Source organism: Bos grunniens, chromosome X (genome assembly GCF_055505025.1).
Source record: "Bos grunniens cultivar Pamir isolate PY7600 chromosome X, Bosgru_T2T1.0, whole genome shotgun sequence".
NCBI lineage: Eukaryota > Metazoa > Chordata > Mammalia > Artiodactyla > Bovidae > Bos > Bos grunniens.
The window spans coordinates 7,187,387-7,209,068 of NC_141194.1; the positions used below are offsets into that span (position 1 = coordinate 7,187,387).

Below are 21,682 nucleotides of genomic sequence, written 5' to 3' on the forward strand. Positions count from 1 at the left end.
AATCTGTATGCAGGTCAGGAAGCAACAGTTAGAACCAAACATGGAACAACAGACTGATTCCAAATTGGGAAAAGCACATCAAGGCTCTATATTGTCACCCTGCCTATTTATTATTTGCAGAGTACATCATGTAAAATGCCAAGTTAGATGAAGCACAAGCTGAAATAAAGATTGCAGGAGAAATATCAATAACCTCAGATATGCAGATGACACTATGCTTATGGCAGAAAGTGAAGACGTAAAGAGCCTCTTGAAGAATTGAAAGAGAAGAGTGAAAACGTTGGCTTAAAACTCAAAATTCAAAAAACAAAGATAATGGCATCTTGTCCCATCACTTCATGGCAAATAGAAGTGGAAACAATGGAAACAGTGAGAGATTTTATTTTCTTGGGCTCCAAATTACTGCAGATCGTGACTGCAGCCATGAAATTAAAAGATGCTTGCTCTTTGAAAGAAAAGCTATGATCAAGCTAGACAGCATATTAAAAAGCAGAGACATTACTTTGCTGACAAAGGTCCATCTCGTCAAAGCAATGTTTTTTCCAGTAGTCGTGTATGAATATGAGAGTTGGACCATAAAGAAAGCACAGTGCCAAAGAACTGAAGTTTTTGAACTGTGGTGCTGGAGAAGACTCTTTGAGAGAGTCTTTTGGACTGCAAGGATATCAAATCAGTCAGTCCTAAAGGAATCAGTCTTGAATATTCATTAGAAGGACTGATGCTAAAGCTGAAGCTCCAATAATTTGGCTACCTGATGCAAAAAGCTGACTCATTAGAAAAGACTCTTGATGCTGGGAAAGACTGAAGGTGGGAGAAGGGGATGACAGGGGACAAGATGGTTGTATGGCATCACCGAGTCAATGGACATGAGTTTGAGCAAGCTCCAGGAGATGGTGAAGGGCAGGGAAACCTTGTGTGCTTCAGCCCATGGGGTTGCAAAATGTTGGACACAACTCAGCAACTGAACATCAACAACAAATTTTAAAAATCTAAAAATTTTCTTAAAGGGAAGATAGGATAGGTTGGTATGAGAGATGCTTTAGTTTCAGACTTTTGTCATTGTGAGTACTTTGAGTAGAAAAAAAAACAAATCTGAAGAATTTATTTTGAGGCATTTAAAAATTGTAAGTATTCAGTGACAACAAGGAATAACTGTTAATATTCTTTAAGCAAGGGAATCATTTTGTTAGGATAAAGGGACAAGATGTTCCTTTATAACCATTTAAAAAGATTTAAAAGGGGGAAAGAAAGGATACATAAACCTTATACAGAGCAATTTCACTAATTCTTGTTTCCAGTAATATAGTGGAATGAATTCCTCATTTTCTCATTGTTGTTGTTGCTCAGTTGTGTCTGACTGCAACACCATGGACTGCAGCGTGCCAGGCTTCCCTGTCCTTTACCATCTCTACTTCTCCATATAATGGAGATTTTTATATGACAGATGTATAATACCAGAGCATAGAAAATAAATCAGCTTTTAGCAATCATTGAGGCGGGAAATAAAAGAATCTCAGAAACTGTTATTTCCAATGCACTAGATTTATAGTATTGTGATTAGGCAATAATTAAAATAAAAACTGGCAGATTGGAAAGATTTTTTAAATGAAATTCCTTAACTGAATCAATGAATCAAATCAAACACAGATTACAACTGAAGTAAATGGTTTACTACTTTCTGCCAAAAACTTTATTGCCATGGTCTCGAGTCCTTGGAAATTTGATTAAGCATCGTGGTAAGATTTCCCACAAACTTTTAGTAATGTTTGTTTTTGTACGATCAATGCAAACAGGAATCTACATTCCTGATACTTCAGGATGCACCTGGTTATCCAGGGGTAATTTGTAAGAGAAAAAACCACCCACCTAAGAACAGCGCAAAGGCAGCTAGACATGCCACTATAACAGTGTTGCCAATTTTCTGAGCATATGGCTTGAAGGGTATATTGAAAGATGGTGGGAAGACAATGCCCTCTTCAGTCATCACAGAGTGGTAATTCCAGATGACAGCAACTGAGATACAGATACCAGCAGCTATGTGGAGAATTCCTGAAATGACAAATGCTTTGTAGGTAGTAGTATTCTCAAGAATTCCCATGGACACATTTTTAAGTGCAAAAGTAACAGAGGCTTTCCCCAAGAGTCCTAGAATGCTGGCCATCAGTAAGAGGTGTTGAGAAACACGGATATCAAGAGGTAGGTAAGTATCATGGTAGCTGTAACTGTGACATGAGGTAGCTGTGGTGATGTTGGTTTGACGGAAGACACAGACTCTCCACATTCCCATGCAGGCCAGACCAGAGAATTGTGAGGCGTTGTCTAGATACCATACTCGCCACTCCACGAAGCCCATGGCAGTGGTGCCGAGGATCCATCCAATAGTGGCTACTGCAAAACCTACTATTTGGCAATTGGCGCTGTTGATGAGCAAGGACATGGTAGATGTGTACCCAAGCGAACTGCAAACAAATACAGGACATCATGAGTTTGGAAAATTTGGCCTAGAACAACACACTCAACCCGCTATCTCCATTCTCCTCCCCTACGTTTACACTGCTGTGGATAAGCAGTACTGTATTTGAGATTTAAGTACTATTATTTCTCACCAGAGACGTTTGACCCTCAAGCTCTGCACTGGGGAGCACAGGCCAAGCAAATTTTCTGAAGGGCCATCTGGGAATATTTACTAAAAGACTTAAAATGTACAAATTTTCAAACAGACAATTCTACTTCGGAGCATTTGCCGAAAGATGTAATTTAAGATTGATCACAAACATTTAGTCAAAAAAAAAAATAGTCAACACAGCCTCTTTGTAATATTGAAAAGTGGGAAATATTTCAGGGGCAACAACAGGGCTTAGTTAAGTAATTTATGCACATCCATGCAAGAGGCCTATATGGCAGCATTCAGAGTAGACTAGACTTGTATGAGGGGCAATATTTTGTGTTTTGACTCTTCTCAAGGTTCATCCATGTTGTAACATGTACGAGTACTTGGTTGCTTTAACTGAGTTAGAGGGGTTAGGCATTCTGAAAGCTATTCGTATTGTGAAGAATCAGTTACATGCAGGAAGGAGTACATAATCTAATGCAGAACTCAATGAGTTATGAAGGGGCCCACACCCACACAGTACTGCACTGGAAGGCAAAGTCCTAACCACAGGACCACCAGGGAACTCCCTAATTGTTTCTTCACTTTGATATATAGACAATTATTTAAAAAAAAAAAAAGAATGATCTTTATGAACGCACATCCATCAGGAACATTCCGCCCATAACAGGGGACTGCTGGTATCACCCTGGCAGAATCTCTCACCCTGTTCCTCTCTCCCACCTAGGACCCCGCTAATGCCCTTCCATTGAATCCTTGCTCCTGCCTCACCCTTGATTTCTGCCAATGTTCCATTTAAATTGCTTAAGATTTTTTTTCTTTTTTTTTTTTTTGATTGTGTGCTGCTTTCAAAAGCCTTTATTAAATATAATACTGCTTATGTTCTGGGTATTTTGGCCATGAGGCATATGGCCAAAGAACCGAGACAATTGAGCTGGGTGCACTTAACTCACTACTGGTTGCTGGAGCAGGCAGGCTGCTAGGAAGGATTTGAATGTTCAGATAATTGAACATTTTAAACAGAAAACATTCAAGTACAGTAAGGAGATGGCATGCCACCTCAGCTTCCAGACTTAGAAGTTGGTTCAGACTGCTGTCCCAGGGCAACCAAAGCCCCCCTGGCACCCACAGTACATTCAAGAGAATAATGCTTCGAAGGACATGAATATTAATGAGAGATAAGTCATGGGCTTCTGTTTGCTATGCAAATATCTTTGGAGTTTTGATATATATTCTGTTTACAAATATATAAAGGGAAATATCTTTCTTAATTTTCACAGAAGTATGAACATTTCTACACTAACATTTGCAACTTATGTGTTTTTCAGCAAGGTATTTTGAATAGCTTTCCTTACAAGTGCATACTTTTCTCTCTCTGTTTCAACATTCCTATCACACACAACATCTTCTTTTCCACAACTTTAACTTTTTGTCTAAAACATCCATTACTTTTCTTAATTGATGATTTGTTTACAATATTACTTTGATTTCTGTCATACATCAACATGAATTAAATTAACATGAATTAACCATGGGTGTACATATGTCCCCTCCCTCTTGAATCTCCCTCCCACTTACCACCCAGTCCCACCCCTCTAGGTTATTACAGAACCCCAGTTTGAGTTCCAAGTCTTACAGCAAAGTTAATCCATCAATTAATTGAAAACAGAGAGAGAAACAGAGCAGCAGAAAGTTACAACATCTCTGAGTTGAGCAGTCAACTGGTAATTCCTGGCAGAACAGAAGAAGAGGGAGCCATTAAATGAGAAGTTGGAAGAGCAGGGGGAATTTGTAATGGTTGCACAATATTAAAAAGGTAGTTAATGCCACTGAACTGTACACTTAAAAATGGTTAAAATGGTCAGCTTTTATCTTATGTATATTTACCACAGTAAGAGAAAAGAAAATTATTGAGACCCTCAAGGAGATTCTGTTAAGGCAGGTTGAATCTTTTGTTATTTATTAGAGATTAAAATTGAGAAAATTTAAATTATTAATTCATATAATACACTACCTCGTGTTAACATAGGGATTTTTATACAGAGTTAACTATTTCCCAAAACAAAATTTAGAAGGCATTGTTTTTAGCATCAAATCTCACGGAACCTCTTATTATACAGGAGGTGGTGATCAAGACCATCCCCAAGAAAAAGAAATGCAAAAAGGTAAAATGGCTGTCTGAGAAGGCCTAACAAATAGCTGAGAAAAGAAGAGAAGCTAAAGGCAGAGGAGAAAACGAAAGATATATTCATCTGAATGCAGAGTTCCAAAGAATAGCAAGGAGAGATAAGAAAGTCTTCCTCAATGATCAGTGCAAATAGGTAGAGGAAAAACAAAAGAATGAGATAGACTCCACTGTATACTTGTGAGAGAGTAAGAGTGAGCAAGGTACATAGTGTTTTAGTATCACCATGGTAAGTATTAAAAAAAAAAAAAAAACAGTTTTGCACTTGTGGAATCCACCTACACACTGGATAGTCTTGAAAAGTTTCACTTCTGTAGGGTTTATATTTATTGACTCCATTTACCTTTCTAAAGAACTACTAAGTATTCTTATCCTCATTTTATAGGTGGAAGCACTCAGAACAGAGGCTGAGTAACTTGCCTAAAGTTACATGGGAAGTGGCTTCAGAGTACATCATCCTACCTCATCTTTTAGGGGCAAAATGGCAGGAAGCTCAAAGAGCTATCTGGAAAAGGAAAAGCATCCAGGAAGAGGAGGAAACTGGGGCAACACTTCCCAACTACAGATTCAGTCCATTGCTCAGGGTAAGTGAAAACGGAAGAGATTTTGAAAGCTCCAGGATGGTTCCAGTGTGCAACGAGGGTGTGAGAACTACTGAATAAGGTAAAAGAAAGACCTTTTGAGAAACAGAGTGACGGTGAAAGAAATGTGATCTCAGGTGCCTTCCGCTGGAGTGAGGGATGTCATCAGAGACTCTTGCAATGGGTGCAATGGGGAGACAAAGTACCATCCACTATGGCATCAGCCAAACTGAGAATGACCTGGTCACTCTTTAGGATGGATGTGCTCATCCTAGGAAAGGCCACCAGAACTAGTGGTAATCAGGCTTTTTGGGAGACCAACAAGGCCAGCTCTCAAGGTGACTGTCACATAATGGGAATGTGGCAAAGTTACAGAAATGAAAGCTTTTATCTCCGGTTATAGATTCAGCTCCAAGTCCCCATCATATTCACAAGACATCAGTCAGCTATTACCACAATACTGAAGGATGACACTGTGAGTAGGCAAGCAGAAAGTTGGAGTCTTGATGCATCACACACAATCTACAGGATACAAATACTCCCCTTGTATTTTCCCTTCGATCATTTCAACTTCACTATCTCTTCAGTACAATAATACATCAAGAACTTGAAATCTGTCTGCTCCCAGGAATGTTTAGAGGACTCTTTGTTTTTCTCAATCAGATCCAAAGATTAAGACAGAAAGAGATGCCCTCAAAACTCAAGCCTGGGCCAGAGAAGCTGCTTAATCAATATTTGGAGAATGAAAAGTCAAACAAGAGGGACACAAAGGATGCTTTTTACAAGTTAAGTTCTAGTTATATTAACTACTGAATATATCTTTCTATCTTCCATATCTGTATCAGAGTCTCCTGCTTATTATTTAACTCGACCTGCTTAAAAGGTCTTACATTCCATGAAATGCTCCTTCACACTCAACAGAATTGCTGTTACACAAACAGAAAACTGTTGGCCACAATGTGGAGAAAGCAGAACCTTTGTGCTTTTCTGGTAGGACTATAAGCTGGTACAACTGCTGTTAAAAAATGGTACATTGTTTCCTTAAAACAAAGACTTACCACGTGATTCAGGAATTTCTTTTCTGGATAGACATATTTGTTGTTGTTCAGTCAGTAAGTCAAGTCTGACTCCTTGTGACTCCACAGACTGCAGCACACCAGGCTCCTCTACCATTTTCTACCTCCCTGAGTTTACTTAAGCTCATGTCCATTGAGTAGTTGATGCTGTCTAACCATTTCATCCTCTGTCACCCCCTTTTCCTTTTGCCTCCAATCTTTACAGCATACCCCAAAGTAAAAGGAGGGATTCAGATAGTGGTATACTTGTGTTTTAATAGCATTATTCACAATAGCTAAGATGTGCAAGTGACCCAATTCTGCACCCACGGATGAATGAATAGACAACATGTGGTCGATCCATATAACAGGGAATTTCTCAGTTGTCGAATGTAAGGAAACTTGGACAAATGTTACAAAAAGGATGAACCTTGAGGACTAATTATGCTGAGAGAAATAAGCCAGTTAGAGAGAGACAAATACTGAATGATTTCGCTTTTCGTAGGACCCAGACTAGTCCAATTCACAGACACAGAAAATAAAAGAGCTGTGACCAGGGCTGGGTGGGGCGGGGTGGGGGGGAACTCGTTCAATGGTGAGTTTCAGTTAGCTTCAGTCTGAGGAGATGAAAAAGTTCTGAAGATTGCTGGTGATATGGTTGCACAAGTGTTAATATCCTTAATGCCACAGAACAGTATGCTTATACATGTTAAAAAATATATATATCTTGTCTATTTTACCACACCAAAACATACACAATAACGAAGCCAGAGCGCCTACTAACCAGTCTCCAAGGAAATCAGCATTTAGTGAGGAGGGTGGCTAGTTCAAAGGGCAGCTCCTCCCTATGGGCAGATGTCCGCCACTTACACACTCTGCTCTCTGCTCCTGGGCTCCTGACTCTGAGCACAGAACAGCTTTTGGCCCCACTGTGAGTTAGTCTGGCCTGTAAGGCCAAGGCTCTCTCCTTGGACTTGCACAGTCACCGCATTCTGTATCCACTGTACACACCTCCAGCATTCTCAGTTGCTAGGTCACAGACACCATGGCGGCATTTCTGTTGCTGATGGTGGCATGCCCTCTTCACCTGGTCTCCTCTTTGTCTCCCAGCCCTATGCCAGAGGGGAGTACATTCCCTCCAAAGACCCTAACAGTTCAATTTTAAGATCTGTGTGACTGCTTCAGGTATGTCCCCTCATCCCTTTCTCTTGTTCCCCAGACATGGTACCTAACCCATCTCACTTGGAGTTAATGACATTTTTTCTTAAAGCGATGGCAACCTATACATGGAGGTGTTAGCAGCAGTGGTGCCCACATCGGGGAGACTGAGTCGAGACAGACCAATGACAAGAAACACATTAGGAAACATACTTTTAGCTCATGGGAAACACCCCCTTCCTGTTGAGTCTTGGATCACAGATGGTCCACCGGAGTGTGGCGGTACAGACTAGATAAGGTAGCTGCTAAGATAGGGGAGAGCTTCAGATGAGACTTCTGTAAGAAATGAGACATCATGTCAATGAGCCATGACTCATTGTAGTGAGGACTGCATTTCACATACAAGTCTAAATGCCACTGGAATCCTCTGTGTACAACTTTTCTGTAACAAATTTATCCCAAGGAAATTTCAAACATGTCAGTGAAACACACATACCCAATGAACTTTATAACTGAGCTTACAATGGGGACAAATAGGGAGAAGAAAACCCAGGCAGAGAATATGTACAGTAAACCATTTTATAAACTTACAATGGGACATAACACAATTCCACATTAGGAAGAATAAAGAAGAAAAAACCTCCTAGTACTGCTAAATAAAAAGCTGATTGATTTGGGAGAATGGCATTAAAACATGTATAATATCATATAAGAAACGAATCACCAGTCCAGGTTCGATGCAGGATACAGGAAGCTTGGGGCTGGTGCACTGGGATGACCCAGAGGGATGGTATGAGGAGGGAGGTGGGAGGGGGGGTTCAGGATGGGGAACACGTGTACACCCGTGGTGGATGCATGTTGATGTATGGCAAAACCAATACAATATTGTAAAGTAAAAAAAAAAAAAAATGCTGGAGAGGATGTGGAGAAAAGGGTATCCTCCAACCCTGTTGGTGGAAATGTAAATTTGTGCAGCTGCTATGGAGAACAGTAAAGAGGTTTCTCAAAAAACTAAATACAGAATTACTATATGATCTAGCATCCCACTCCTGGGAACATACCCAGACAAAACTGTAATTCAAAAACGTACATACACCCCTATGTTCCAGCAGCACTACACACAAGAGCCAAGACATGGAAACAACCTAAAGTCCAGCGAGAGGTGAATGGACAAAGATGACATGATGCCTATTTAATGGAATACCACCCAGCCACAAAGAAAAGAATGAAACAATGCACCAGTGTGGATGGACCTAGAGATTATCGTGGGCTTCCCAGGTGGCTCAGTGGTAAAGAATCCGCCTGCAATGCAGGAGACCCAGGTTTGATCCCTGGGTTGAGAAGATCCCCTGGAGAAAGGACTGGCTACTTACTCTGGGATTCTTGCCTGGGAAAGCCCAGGGACAGAGCAGCCCAGTGGGCTACAAGGCATGGGGCTGCAAAAGAGTTGGTCATGACTCAGTGACTACGCAACAACAAAGAGACTATCATAGTAAGTGAAATAAGTCAGACAGAAAAAGACAAATACCATACGCTATCACTTATATGTGGAAGCCAGGTCAGTTCAGTCACTAGTTGTGTCTGACTCTTCACGATCCAATGGACTGCAGCATGCTAGGCTTCCCTTTCCATCAACAACTCCCGGAGCTTGCTCAAACTAATGTTCATTGAGTTGGTGATGCCATCCAACCATCTCATCCTCTGTTGTGCCCTTTTCCTCCTGCCTTGTTCTCATGATTTGATCTCCTTCCATTCCAAGAGACTCTCAAGAGTCTTCTCCAACACCATAGTTCAAAAACATCAATTCTTTGGTGCTCAGCTTTCTTTACACTCCAACTCTCACATCTGTACATGCTGCTGCTGCTAAGTTGCTTCAGTCGTGTCCGACTCTGTGCGACTCCATAGACAGCAGCCCACCAGGCTCCACCATCCCTGGGATTCTCCAGGCAAGAACACTGGAGTGGGTTGCCACTTCCTTCTCCAATGCATGAAAGTGAAAAGTGAAAGTGAAGTCACTCAGTCATGTCAGACTCTTTGGGACCCCATGGACTGTAGCCTATCAGGCTCCTCCGTCCATGGGATTTTCCAGGAAAGAGTGCTGGAATGGATTGCCATTTCCTTCTCCAGGGGATGTTCCTGACCCAGGAATCGAACCCTGGTCTCCTGCATTGCAGGCAGACGCTTTACCGTCTGAGCCACCAGGGAAGCCTGGGGTGGAAGCCAGAATATGGCACAAATGATCATACCTGTAAAACAAACAAAAGACTCATACAGAACAGACTTGTGTTTGCCAAGGGGGAGAGTGGAAGGATGGACTGTGTGTAGGGATTTGGTAGATACAAACTACTACATTTAGAATAAACAACAAGGTCCTACTGCAGAATGCATGGAGCTATAGTCAGTATCCTGTGACAAAGTGTAAAAGGCTATAAAACAAGAATGTCTTTGTGTGAATCACTGAGTCAGTTTTCTGTACAGCAGAGATGGGCACCACATTTTTTTTTAAATTTTATTTTATTTTTAAACTTTACATAATTGTATTAGTTTGGGCACCACATTTTAAAGCAACTAGACTTCAACTTAAAAAAAAGACAAAAGTATGTAGTTAAGAATCTTGTTTCTTAAAAAAAAAAAAGAAAATGGAGAGATGTGAGGGGAGGGATGGGATACACCAACACCTTACCTGACTTGGCACCGTAGGTCCCTGAGAGCCTTGGCATCCTGTCCTGTACAGGGAAGAAAGGACTCGGGCAAAGAAACAGGAGAAAGGAGTACCTGTGAAGGGCCTAAAGGAACCTCAGCTCACTTGAGTAGATCCTGGCACTGCTCCCAGGGCAGCTGGCAAACCACAGGGAGAGAGAGCTCTGAGGAGAGGCCTTAAGGGAGACGGGGCGGTCCCCCGGAGAAACCGTGGTTTGCGGCTGGCCTGTCAGTACTGCAAGATGGTTCTTCATCCAGATGAGAAGGCGGGCGAGTATGCATGCACGCGGAGCTCCAGTATTGCTGTAAAGCTGTCAGCTAGTGCCATCCACACACTTGCATCACTGTCTGTTTATGTGTGTATGTTTCCCCTATCTTCTTTCATGCCAGAAAAAAAAAAAAAAAAACATACCTGGCCACGAATGTACACACAAATCACATGAGACCAGGGTCTCACATAGAGATGTCACAGGACACTTCCTCTCGACCTCTCGCCCCCTCTCCACCCTCAGGGGCCTGGAGGCCCTTGTATCCAACATTCAAAAGAGTCCCACAATGGCAACCTGGAATTGCAATTTCCCTGGAACGGTGCCTCTGGAGACATGGGGGAGTTCTGAGCGGCATTCAGTGTTTAATCACGCGGTGCAGGGCGGGACAGGGCGGGCGGGGGCGGGGGGTGCAGCAGCAGTCCAAGCGCACATGCCTTCGGGAAAACCCCTATCGGAAAGTTAAAATCTGGTGCCTCAGTGCAGGATTGCTGGGAAGCGTTCTGCGCTCAGAGCACAGAGTGTTTGTGCACCAGCTCGAGCGCATCACCGTCTTCCATGCGGAACCATACTCCCACGTGCAGCCCGAGATCCGGGGGTTTTTGAAACCGTGAAATGCCGGCGTCCCTTCCCAGGCTGCTGCCCTCCACCCCACCCCAACCCCACCCCCCCAGGGTCGGAGCTCTACCCCTTTCTCGCCTCAAGGCTGAGGGTAGTACCACCAGGTCTGCCTGAGCGCAAACCTGGACATGCACGTCCACTAAGACACACCCCCTGCCCCCTCCAGCACAGAACTGGGATGGTGAAGGAACTGAACCTCTGCCACTGAGGGGCCAGCAATCCTGTGTTCCTTTTCCCCAGTGCTGAAGTCTGGCTTCTGAACACTCAGGGGATGGCGTTGGCATCCTGGTGTGGGCGCCCTGCCTCTCAGGGCCTGGCTTTCCACACCCCACCCCACTCCTCTCCCCTGGCCCCCATGGGCTGGCTGCCCACGCTCACTGCTCCTGTCCACATCAGCTACCCACCTGGACAAGCACAGATAAGCACCCTCCCCAGTACTTACTGACAGTTTAAAGCAGGAGTCTTCTGAAAACCCAAGAGGTCCTAGGGCCCCAGCTCCACGCTGGCCTTCCTGTTATGAAGAACTATTCCCAACTCAGCTTTAAAGCTCCCCTCACACGCTGGAAGAAAGTGCTGGAGTGAGGAGGTACAGAAGGAAATCCTCCTTTGAAATTGTGGAAAGCAACCTGTTGAGCACCTTTTCCATCTGAAAAAACTGTTAGTTTCTGGGAAAAAAAAAAAAAAGAGAGAGAGAGAGAGAGATGCAAATAGCACATCTCCACACATTCTTGCAGGAGACCTCAGTTTGATTCCTGTTTTGGGACGTTTCCCTGAAGAAGGGATAGGCTACCCACTCCAGTATTCTCTGGGCTTCCCTGGTGGCTCAGGTGGTAAAGAATCCACCAGTGCTGTGGGAGACCTGAGTTCGATTCCCCAGGTTGGGAAGATCCCCTGGAGGAGGGCATGGCAACCCATTCCAGTATTCTTGCATGGGAAACCCCATGGACAGAGGAGCCTGGCAGGCTACAGCCCATGGGGTGGAAAAGAGTCAGACATAACTGAGTGACTAAGCACAACAACAACATCACATTCTTCACCAAAGATTAACCAAGTGAAAATGACACCAGTCACCATAGCATGACCCTGGGAATCAAGGAATTCACCTTGACTACTGCTAATTATTAAAGAAATGCAAATCAACACTGTAGTGAGGTACCGCCCATACTGGTTAGAAAGGCAGTCCTTAAAAAATGTACAAACAATGCTGGAGAAGGTGTGGAGAAAAGGGAACCCTCCTACATGATTAGTAGGAATGTAAATTGGTGCAGCCATTATGGAGAAGAGTAGGAAGGTTCCTTAAAAAACTGAAAGTAGAGCTACCATATGACCCAGCAATCCCATCCTTGGACGTATATCCGGACAACACTAATTCAAAAAGATACATATATTCCCATGTTCATAGCACTATTCACAATAGCCAAGCCATGGAATCAAACAAAATGTCCAGCAGCAGATGAATGGATAAAGATGTTATTACTCAACCATAAATTAAAAAACCCAAAAGAATGCAGTCTGCAGCCACAGGGATGGATCTGATCATACTAAGTCAACAAAAAGCAAGTCAGCAGCAGAAAGACAAATACCATATGATATCACTTAGATGTGGAATCTAAAATACGACAGAAATCAACATATGTATGAAGGAAAACAGACTCAGAAATCAGACTTGTGGTTCCCAAGGGCGAGAGGTGGGAAAGATTGGGAGTTTGGAATTAGCAACTATATATATATATATATATATATATATATATATATATATAATGGTGAACATTGAGAAAAGGAGGTGGGATGGAAAAGGTTTCTGGAAGATGGCCCAGAATTAAATGGTCTTCAAGGTGCTTTATGACCACCTTGTAGGAGGAAAGTGGAATGATTCTGATTTCTGAAAACACTTCAATACAGCCTAATTATCATGGAGGGATTTTAGGCAAGATATTAAAAACTAGATAATGGTGAAAGGTGAGAGAGAACAGAATGAAAGCCTGAGTACTGTGGCTGTGAGGCAAGGTTTGGAGGGGATGCATGCTCCCTGTCATGTAACCCATGAGAGTTGCCTGAGAGAGATGAGGATGAGGTGAGTTTGAAGGGCTCTTAAGGGGCATTAAAAATGCCTCATTTCTCCCACAAAATCATCTGAATTGCTCCGCATCCTTTCCTAATGTTGTCAGGATGGGGCTTTGTGATGTCAAGTTTCACCCAGGGCCACCATTGCCTGGGGAAGTGACATGCTGACCTCATAAAGCATAAGGATATGCCCCCCTGGGTAGGGGTATGTATAAGGGTGCTTGGGGGCTCTGGAGCAGACCACTGGGAGTCTTCAAAACGACTAAGGTGACTGGGAAGCCACAAGGCTCTAGAGCAGTTATGGAACAGTGGATTCCGGATACCCAGGAGGAAAAGATGAAAACCCCCTATCAGCTAAGGCCCAAAAGATGTGTCAAGGTGACCTGAACCCACCCAAGCTCCTCTTGCCCATTGACACCTCCCCATAAGAAGCCCTCCCCTGTCTTTGCCAGGCATATACCTCTTCTCTGCCCACACCCCTTCTCCTGAAGCCATCATTCCCATCCATCTTCACCCTCTTCCTCAAACCAATGCCATTCTGTACTCACTCTCTTGTTTTCTCCAGGTGGCCTGGGTAACCGTGAGGGTAAATAAGCAATTCAACCAAAGCTGACCAAGAATCTTCTCAGAAACACCCACCTAAAGAAACTGAAGAAAATCAAAGGCTCAAAAATCTGTAGCCAGTGTTCCAAGGTGAATGAAGAACTGAATCAGAATAACCGGAGGAGGTCCCAGGGATCGTGGGGACCCCTGCCATTCCAGCTAGACCAGTGGGCAGCCAGTGACTTCAGAGCATGGCTAGAGACCTCAGAAATCTTCAAGGATCTTGCCGCTGAGAAATGGCCAACAGTACAGACGTTGAATCTTATACCAACAGCATACATTAATAATGAACTTTAAATAAAATCAACCTAATGTGGAATTATCTGTCTCTGAGCTCTCTGATAAGCAGTGGGGGGTGGGGGGGGGGTAGAGAGGACAGGGAAGGGATAAATGTGTGAAGAGGGAGGGAGATGTGTCCTGTGGAGTTGGAGATGGGACAAAAAGTCCAGTTAGCCAGAAAATAGGAGGAAGAACTGGGTCCAGACTGAGCTCGAAAGATACACTTCTCATGGGAGAAGAGGAAGAGGACTTTGTGTTTCTGTGTGTGACTGCAGAGTTGGGAGCTTAGCTGGGGAGCTGTGTCATGCGAGGGGTGGCAGTGCTATTTGCTAAAAAAGGCATACAAAGTAGTTGCCCCTTTGGCACCTACCTCACAGTAGTGTTTATTACACCTCAAGTTATGATGTCAGCAACTAGCAGCCTCAAAAACTCAAACTTGCTTGCTAAAAGGTAGTTCTTAGGAGTAAAATATTTGTGGTTTTCAGTATGGAGATTGTTGGGGGCCAGCGTGAGGCACTCCACCTGTGGCAAAGGTCATGAGGAAGGAGGCTCGACATACACAAAGGCGGGATCGAGCCTCAGGAGTCCCCCTGGACATCCTCAAGCATCTACCCCCATAACCAGAGCCTGCCTACTTTACTACTTTGTGCTCTCACCTACACCTCTAACTTTACGGGGGGCTGTCCCCCACCACCTCTTTCGGAGAAGGAGTTAACTTAGAGCTCCAGTTAATAAAAATTCCTGGGTGTGATAGGAGTGTTTCAACCTACAAACTCCTCTGAAGGTTCTCTAGCCTGCCTGACAGGCTTGTCCGTCCACATGTGATTGCTCACAGCCTCCCAACCGTGAGAGGCACAAGATGCTTTAAACCTTCTAAAAACAGGTTCTTTAGAGAAGTTAGAAAATTATTAGTATAAGTATAGTGGGCTGATTAGAAATTGTATTGGTGAAGGGTTTTTCACTTGTTGAGCCAATGTTTGTTGCTAAGTCTCCACATCCCCTGCCCTTACACACATTAATGAATATATAGAAATAAGTATTAACCTTTGATATTAATCACGTTAGACCTTAAGTTAAGTAAATTCTTTCCTTAACTAAAACCCACTACACCCTCACCCTATAGGAATGTAACTTTATTTGGGTGGCGTCTGTTTTAAGAATAATCACCCCTGGAGAAATGAGTGTCCTGGTTGACTGACTGCTGTCACAAGGAGAGGGTCATAAATTGTCAGCAGACCCCCTGGCCAGAAGATGATGTAACATCCCTAAGACCTCTGTATACATTTGTATGAAGCACCTGACTTTGATAAAAGTCAGGGCTGCTGACCCCGTGTGACTTTTGCATAACATCTCAGTGTATAAAAGTAGACCATGGAAAATAAAGAATTGGGATAAGTTCCTCGAAAGACTGATCTCCCCATGTCTCTCTCTCTCTCTCAAACTCTGGCTGAGTCTCCATCTGGAGTGCAGAACCCACCATGCTCACTAATTATGCCTGGGCTTCTAAGATCCAACCGGGGAGGCCTCAGTGTCTCCTCTCCTTCAGGAGAATGGAAGGACGCCTGCGGCCTACGTAAGTGGTGCAAACTTCTTGTCTTGAAGTTTTATTGGTCTCCCGTGTAAACCAAGCTACTCAGCCTCTTTTCTCCACTGAATTTTCCTACTGAGCTATCCTCATTCTATTACTCTGTATATCTCTAATTAATATCTAACTGAAGCTATTGTATCCTGATCCTCGCCAATGCCGTCCCCACTTCAAACTCCCTGGATCAGCCGGGGCTGGACCCCGGCAGGAGATTTCTCAAAAAATGAAAAATGTAACACATGACCTAGCTATGTCATTCTTGGATATATATATTTTTTAAAAGCACAATGTTAATTAAAAAGACACATGTACCCCAATGTTCCTTGAAGCACACCATTCACCAAGACATAGAAGCAACTTAAATGTCCATCAGATGATAGACAGATGAATGGATAAAGATGTGGTATATATATATACTATGGGACAGTCGTTGTTGTTCAGTCACTAAGGGAAATCATTAAGGGAAGTCACTCACTCGTGTCCAACTCTTTGCGACCCCATGGACTGTACCCCACCGGGCTCCTCCACCCATGGAATTTTCTAGGCAAGAGTACTGGAGTGGGTTGCCATTTCCTTCTCCAGGGGGTTTTCCCAACCCAGGGATCGAACCAGGGTCTCCCACATTTTGGGCAGACACTTTACCGTCTGAGCCATCCCGGAATCCCTATGTATATACTATGGGACACTCATTGTTCAGTCACTAAGTCATGTCCCACTCTTTGCGACCCTATGGACCCTACCCCTCCAGGCTCCTCTGTCCATGGAATTTTCCATGCAAGAACACTCCAGTGGGTCGCCATTTCCTTTTCCAAGGGATCTTCCTTACCTAGGGATTGAACCCATATGTCCTTCTTGACAGGCGGATTCTTCGCCCTGGAGCCACCAAGGAAGACCTACGGAATGCTGCTCAGCCATAAAAGGAATGAAATAATGCCATTTGCTGCAACATGTAAGGTATAATACTTAATAAAATAAGAAAAATACTGTATTATATCACTTATTGAACCTTAAAATACCACAAAGTAGAGAATATAACAAAAATAGGGGCTCACAGATAGAGAGAACAATCTACTGGTTACCAGAGAGGAGTGGGGAGGGGAAGGGGCAGTACAGAGTTGGAGGAGTTGGAGGTACAAAGTTTTAGGTGTAAGATGAGCTCAAGGATGTATTGTGCAACATGGGGAATATAGCCAGTATTTTGTAATAACTATAAATGGAAAGTAATCTTTAACAATTGTATAATAAGAAAGAAAAGGAAAGAAAGAGTGGGGAGGAAGGAGGGAGGAAAGCAAGGGAAATAATGGTGGTTTTGGGAGGTCACAAAGCCAATAATGATTAGGACCTTTTTAGCTAAGGAATTTAGAATGTAACAGTGGCCTTCCACAGGTGGGGCAGAGGGAGTGGCCCACATCCAGTGCAGGCAATACTGGGGGGCATTGCCCATGAAGAGTTTTATTACAAGAATAAAACCAAGTAAAACTGGTTCTATTTTTATTACCATCTCCATACTTCAGAATTTTTAAATAGTGTCAGTAATTAAATATTTTTCCCCTGCAAGACCAAATTTTGTTGGTTTAAGTTGTAAAAGTTTGTTGTCATATATGTCAGGTTTTAGTATTTTATTTATTATTCACAAGGTACAAAATTTTAGTCTATATATATACACATATATATACACATATGCACACACATATGTGTAGATAGGTGTGTACATATATATGTAATTTCATACGGCCATAGTTTTAGTACTTCTCTTTAAAAATTCACTGTCTTCTATGAGGGGGTTAATTAAGAGAAGACTCTGTTAAACATTTGTCGCCAACACAGGCTGCCATGTTACCATTTCTCCATTCCACAGAGCATGCTTAATGGTTTGCAAGGCCTTGGGACCATTTCCTGCACAGCCTGCAGTCCCTGAAGGAATGTACTAATATACACCCCACATTCAAACAGTTGACTCTAAATACATAGTGATACCACAGACAGTCAAGGTAAAGACACACGATGTGCTTTTATTTATGTCTAAATCAGTGAAAGAAAGTATTCACTGCAATGTACAAACTTTCTTGGCTTGAAAAGTACAAAATCTTTTTATATTTGAACATAAAATTTCCTGCTGAATTTGGAAAAATATGTTTTAAAGTGAAATTCATTCTTACTTTTCAGTTATTTTGAGACTATGGAAAAAAGAAAATAAAATTACATTCATTGGTGTTTCTAAAACTGCATATTTTGCAGATGTTTTTTCTTAAAATTTCCCTTACACTTTTACAGTCATAATTAGACATAAAATGATCAGTACATTTTATACCATGTTTATTTTCTGAGCATTTTTGTTTCCTTTAATTTCTGAATGTGACTAGAAAGTTCTGTTGAGTGGGTATTAAAAATTGCTTCTCTGTTGTGTGGATCACACTGCTTACACTACTGTTGGGAGAGATTTTATTGTCTAAAATCTTTTATACTTCAGCTCTACTGTCTAGGTATTTTATAATTCAGTTCTACTGTCTAGGCATTTTGTTTTGCTTTGTTTAGGCTGAGAATTTTCTCATCTCTTTCTAGTATCTTCAGAGTTACTTAGGAAGGTGGGTCTGTTGTTGTTTAGTTGCTCAGTCGTTTCCAACTCTTTTCCACCCCATGGACTGTAAGCCCACCAGTCTCGTGTGTCCACAGCGATTCTCCAGGCAAGAATACTGGAGTGGGTTGCCATGCTCTTCTGTAGGGAATCTTCCCGACCCTGAGACGGATCTCGCGTCTGCTATGGCTTCTGCATTACAGGAAGATCCTATACTGCTGAGCCAAAATATGTCTTATTTACATGAAACCCATTTTAATTATGAAGATTCATAATCAGTAAAAAGTAAAGATGGAGAAGCCCAAACAAGTATTTATCCTTTACCAATTAATAATAAGAAAGAACCCTTCATTTCAATTTTCCTTCATTTATGCTTCTTCTAATTCATTTTTTCATTGAAGGATAATTCCAGAATTTTGTTGTTTCCTGACAAACTTCAGCATGACACCCTTTCTTAACTTATAGTTTCTCTTCAATATTATCTTATCCTGTGTGAATAACTTCTTGTAACATGTCTTACAGACCAGATATCTGCTGAGAATAAATTCCCTAATTTTTTTTCCTATGATAATATCTACTTCTCCTTTATTTTTCAAGGGTAATATTCCAGGACATAGAAGTTAAGTTCAGCAGTTTTTTTAAAAACACTTTTTATTTATTGACATGTTGTCCATGTACCATGAATTTACCAGTTAAAATGTATAATTCATTGATTTGTTATTTATTCATAGGTTGCATAACCATAATCACTGCCTCATTCTAGAATATTTTCATCACTCCAATGGGAAACATTGTCCAGTTGGTAGACATTTTCCATTTCCCCCTTCATCTGGGCCCTGGCATCCACTCCTCTATTTCCTGTCTTCAGAGAATTATCTAATCTGGGCAAATGCATTCACATGAATGGAATAATGCAACAAGCAGCGTTTTGTTCCTGGCTTCTTTTAATTAATGTAATCTTTTTGGAGCTATAGTATGTTATAGCATGTATAAGAACTCCACTCATTTGATGAGCAAATACTATTGCATTGCATGTTTTATTTATTCGATCACCAGTTGATGGACATTTGAGTCATTTCAACTTTTTCTCTTTTTTTAGTTTATTTTTTATTTGTTTTTAATTTAATAATTTAAAATTTTTAAATTTAATGGCTTTCTCTGCATCTATTTAGTTTATCATACGAATTTTGTCTTTCATTTAGTGAATATGGTCTATCACATTGATTGATTTGCATATATTGAAGAATACTTGCATCTCTGGAATAAACCCAACTTGATCATGGTGTATGAGCTTTTTGATATGTTGTTGAGTTCTGTTTGCTAAAATTTTGTTGAGGATTTTTTGCATCTATGTTCATCAGTGATATTGACCTGTAGTTTTCTTTTTTCATGTTGTCCTTGTCTGGTTTTGGTATCAGGGTGATGGTAGCCTCGTAGAATAAATGTGGAAGTGTTCCTTCCTCTGCAATTCTTTGAACGAGTTTTAGAGGATAGGCATTTGCTCATCTGTAAATGTTTAGAATTTACCTGTGAAGCCATCTGCTCTTGGTCTTTTGTCTTTGGGGAAATTTTTGATCACAGCCTCGATTTGGAACTTCTAATTGGATTGTGCCTAGTTTTTTTTTTTTTCTTCCTGGTTCAGTTATGGAAGATTGAGCTTTTTAAAGAATCTGTTCATTTCTTCCATGTTATCCATTTTATTGCCATAGAGTTGTTCATAATAGTCTCTTATAATCCTTTGTATTTCACCTTTGTCTGTTGTAACCTCTTTTTTTTAATTTCTAAGTTTGTTGATTTGATTCTTCTCTCTTTTTTCTTTTTCTTTTTTTTTAAATTTAAATTTATTTATTTTAATTGGAGGCTAATTAATTTACAATATTGTATTGGTTTTGCCATACATCAACATGAATCTGCCATGGGTGTACACGTGTTCCCCATCCTGAACCCCCTTCCCACCTACCTCCCCATACCATCCCTCTGGGTCATCCCTGTGCACCAGCCCCAAGTATCCTGTATCCTGCATCAAACCTGGACTGGCGATTCATTTCATATATGATATTATACATGTTTCAATGCCATTCTCCCAAATCATCCCACCCTCTCCCTCTCCCACAGAGTCCAAAAGACTGTTCTATACATCTGTGTCTCTTTTGCTGTCTCACATACAGGGTTACCGTTACCATCTTTCTAAATTCCATATATATGCATTAATATACTGTATTGGTGTTTTTCTTTCTGACTTACTTCTCTCCATATAATAGGCTTCAGTTTCATCCACATGATTAGTACTGATTCAAATCTGTTCTTTTTAATAGCTGAGTAATATTCCATTGTGTATATGTACCAGGGCTTTCTCATCCATTCGTCTTCTGAAGGACATCTAAGCTGCTTCCAGGTCCTAGCTGTTGTAAACAATGCTGCCATGAACATTGGGGTACACATGCCTCTTTCAGTTCTGGTTTCCTCAGTGTGTATGCCCAGCAGTGGGATTTCTGGGTCATATGCCAGTTCCATTTCCAGTTTTTTAAGGAATCTCCACACTGTTCTCCATAGTGGCTGTACTAGTTTCCATTCCCACCAACAGTGTAAGAGGGTTCTGTTTTCTCTGCAGCCTCTCCATTTATTGATTGTAGAATTTTTGATAGCAGCCAATCTGACTGGCATGAGATGGTACATAATTGTGGTTTTGATTTTAATTTCTCTGATAATGAGTGATGTTGAGCATCTTTTCATGTGTTTGATAGCCATTTGTACATTGTCTTGGGGAAATGTCTGTTTAGTTCTTTGGCCCATTTTTTGATTGGGTCGTTTATTTTTCTGGTAGTGAGCTTCTTGTATATTTTTTAGATTAATTCTTTGTCAGTTGCTTCGTTTGCTATTATTTTCTCCCATTTTGAAGGCTGTCTTTTCACCCTGCTTATAGTTTCCTTCGTTGTGCAAAAGCTTTTACATTGAATTACGTCCTGTTTGTTTATTTTTGCTTTTATTTCCATTATTCTGGGAGGCAGGTCATAGAGGATCCTGCTGTGATTTATATCAAAGAGTGTTTTGCCTATGATTTCCTCTAGGAATTTTGTAGCTTCTAGTCCTACATTTGGATCTGTAATCAATTTTGAGTTAATTTTTTGTATGGTGTTAGAAAGTGTTCTAGTTTCATTCTTTTATAAGTGGTTGGCCAGTTTTCCCAGCACCACTCGTTAAAGGGATTGTCTTTTCTCCACTGTATATTCTTGCATCCTTTGTCAAAGATAAGGTGTCCATTGGTGGGTGGATTTATCTCTGGGCTTTGTATTTTGTTCCATTGATCTTTATTTCTGTCTTTGTGCCAATACCATATTGTCTTGATGGCTGTAGCTTTGTAGTTTAGTCTGAAGTCAAGCATGTTGATTCCTCCAGTTC

General features: G+C 41.6%; 1 protein-coding gene across 1 annotated transcript; it reads right to left on the reverse strand.

The window, feature by feature from the left end:
* Window positions 1-1,797: 1,797 nt before the first annotated feature.
* CLDN34 (claudin 34) lies at window positions 1,798-2,437 on the reverse strand. The gene is given in 2 exon segments (XM_086387929.1): window positions 1,798-1,855; window positions 1,857-2,437. Coding segments are annotated over 2 exon segments (639 nt in total).
* Between the last annotated feature and the right edge of the window lie 19,245 nt (window positions 2,438-21,682).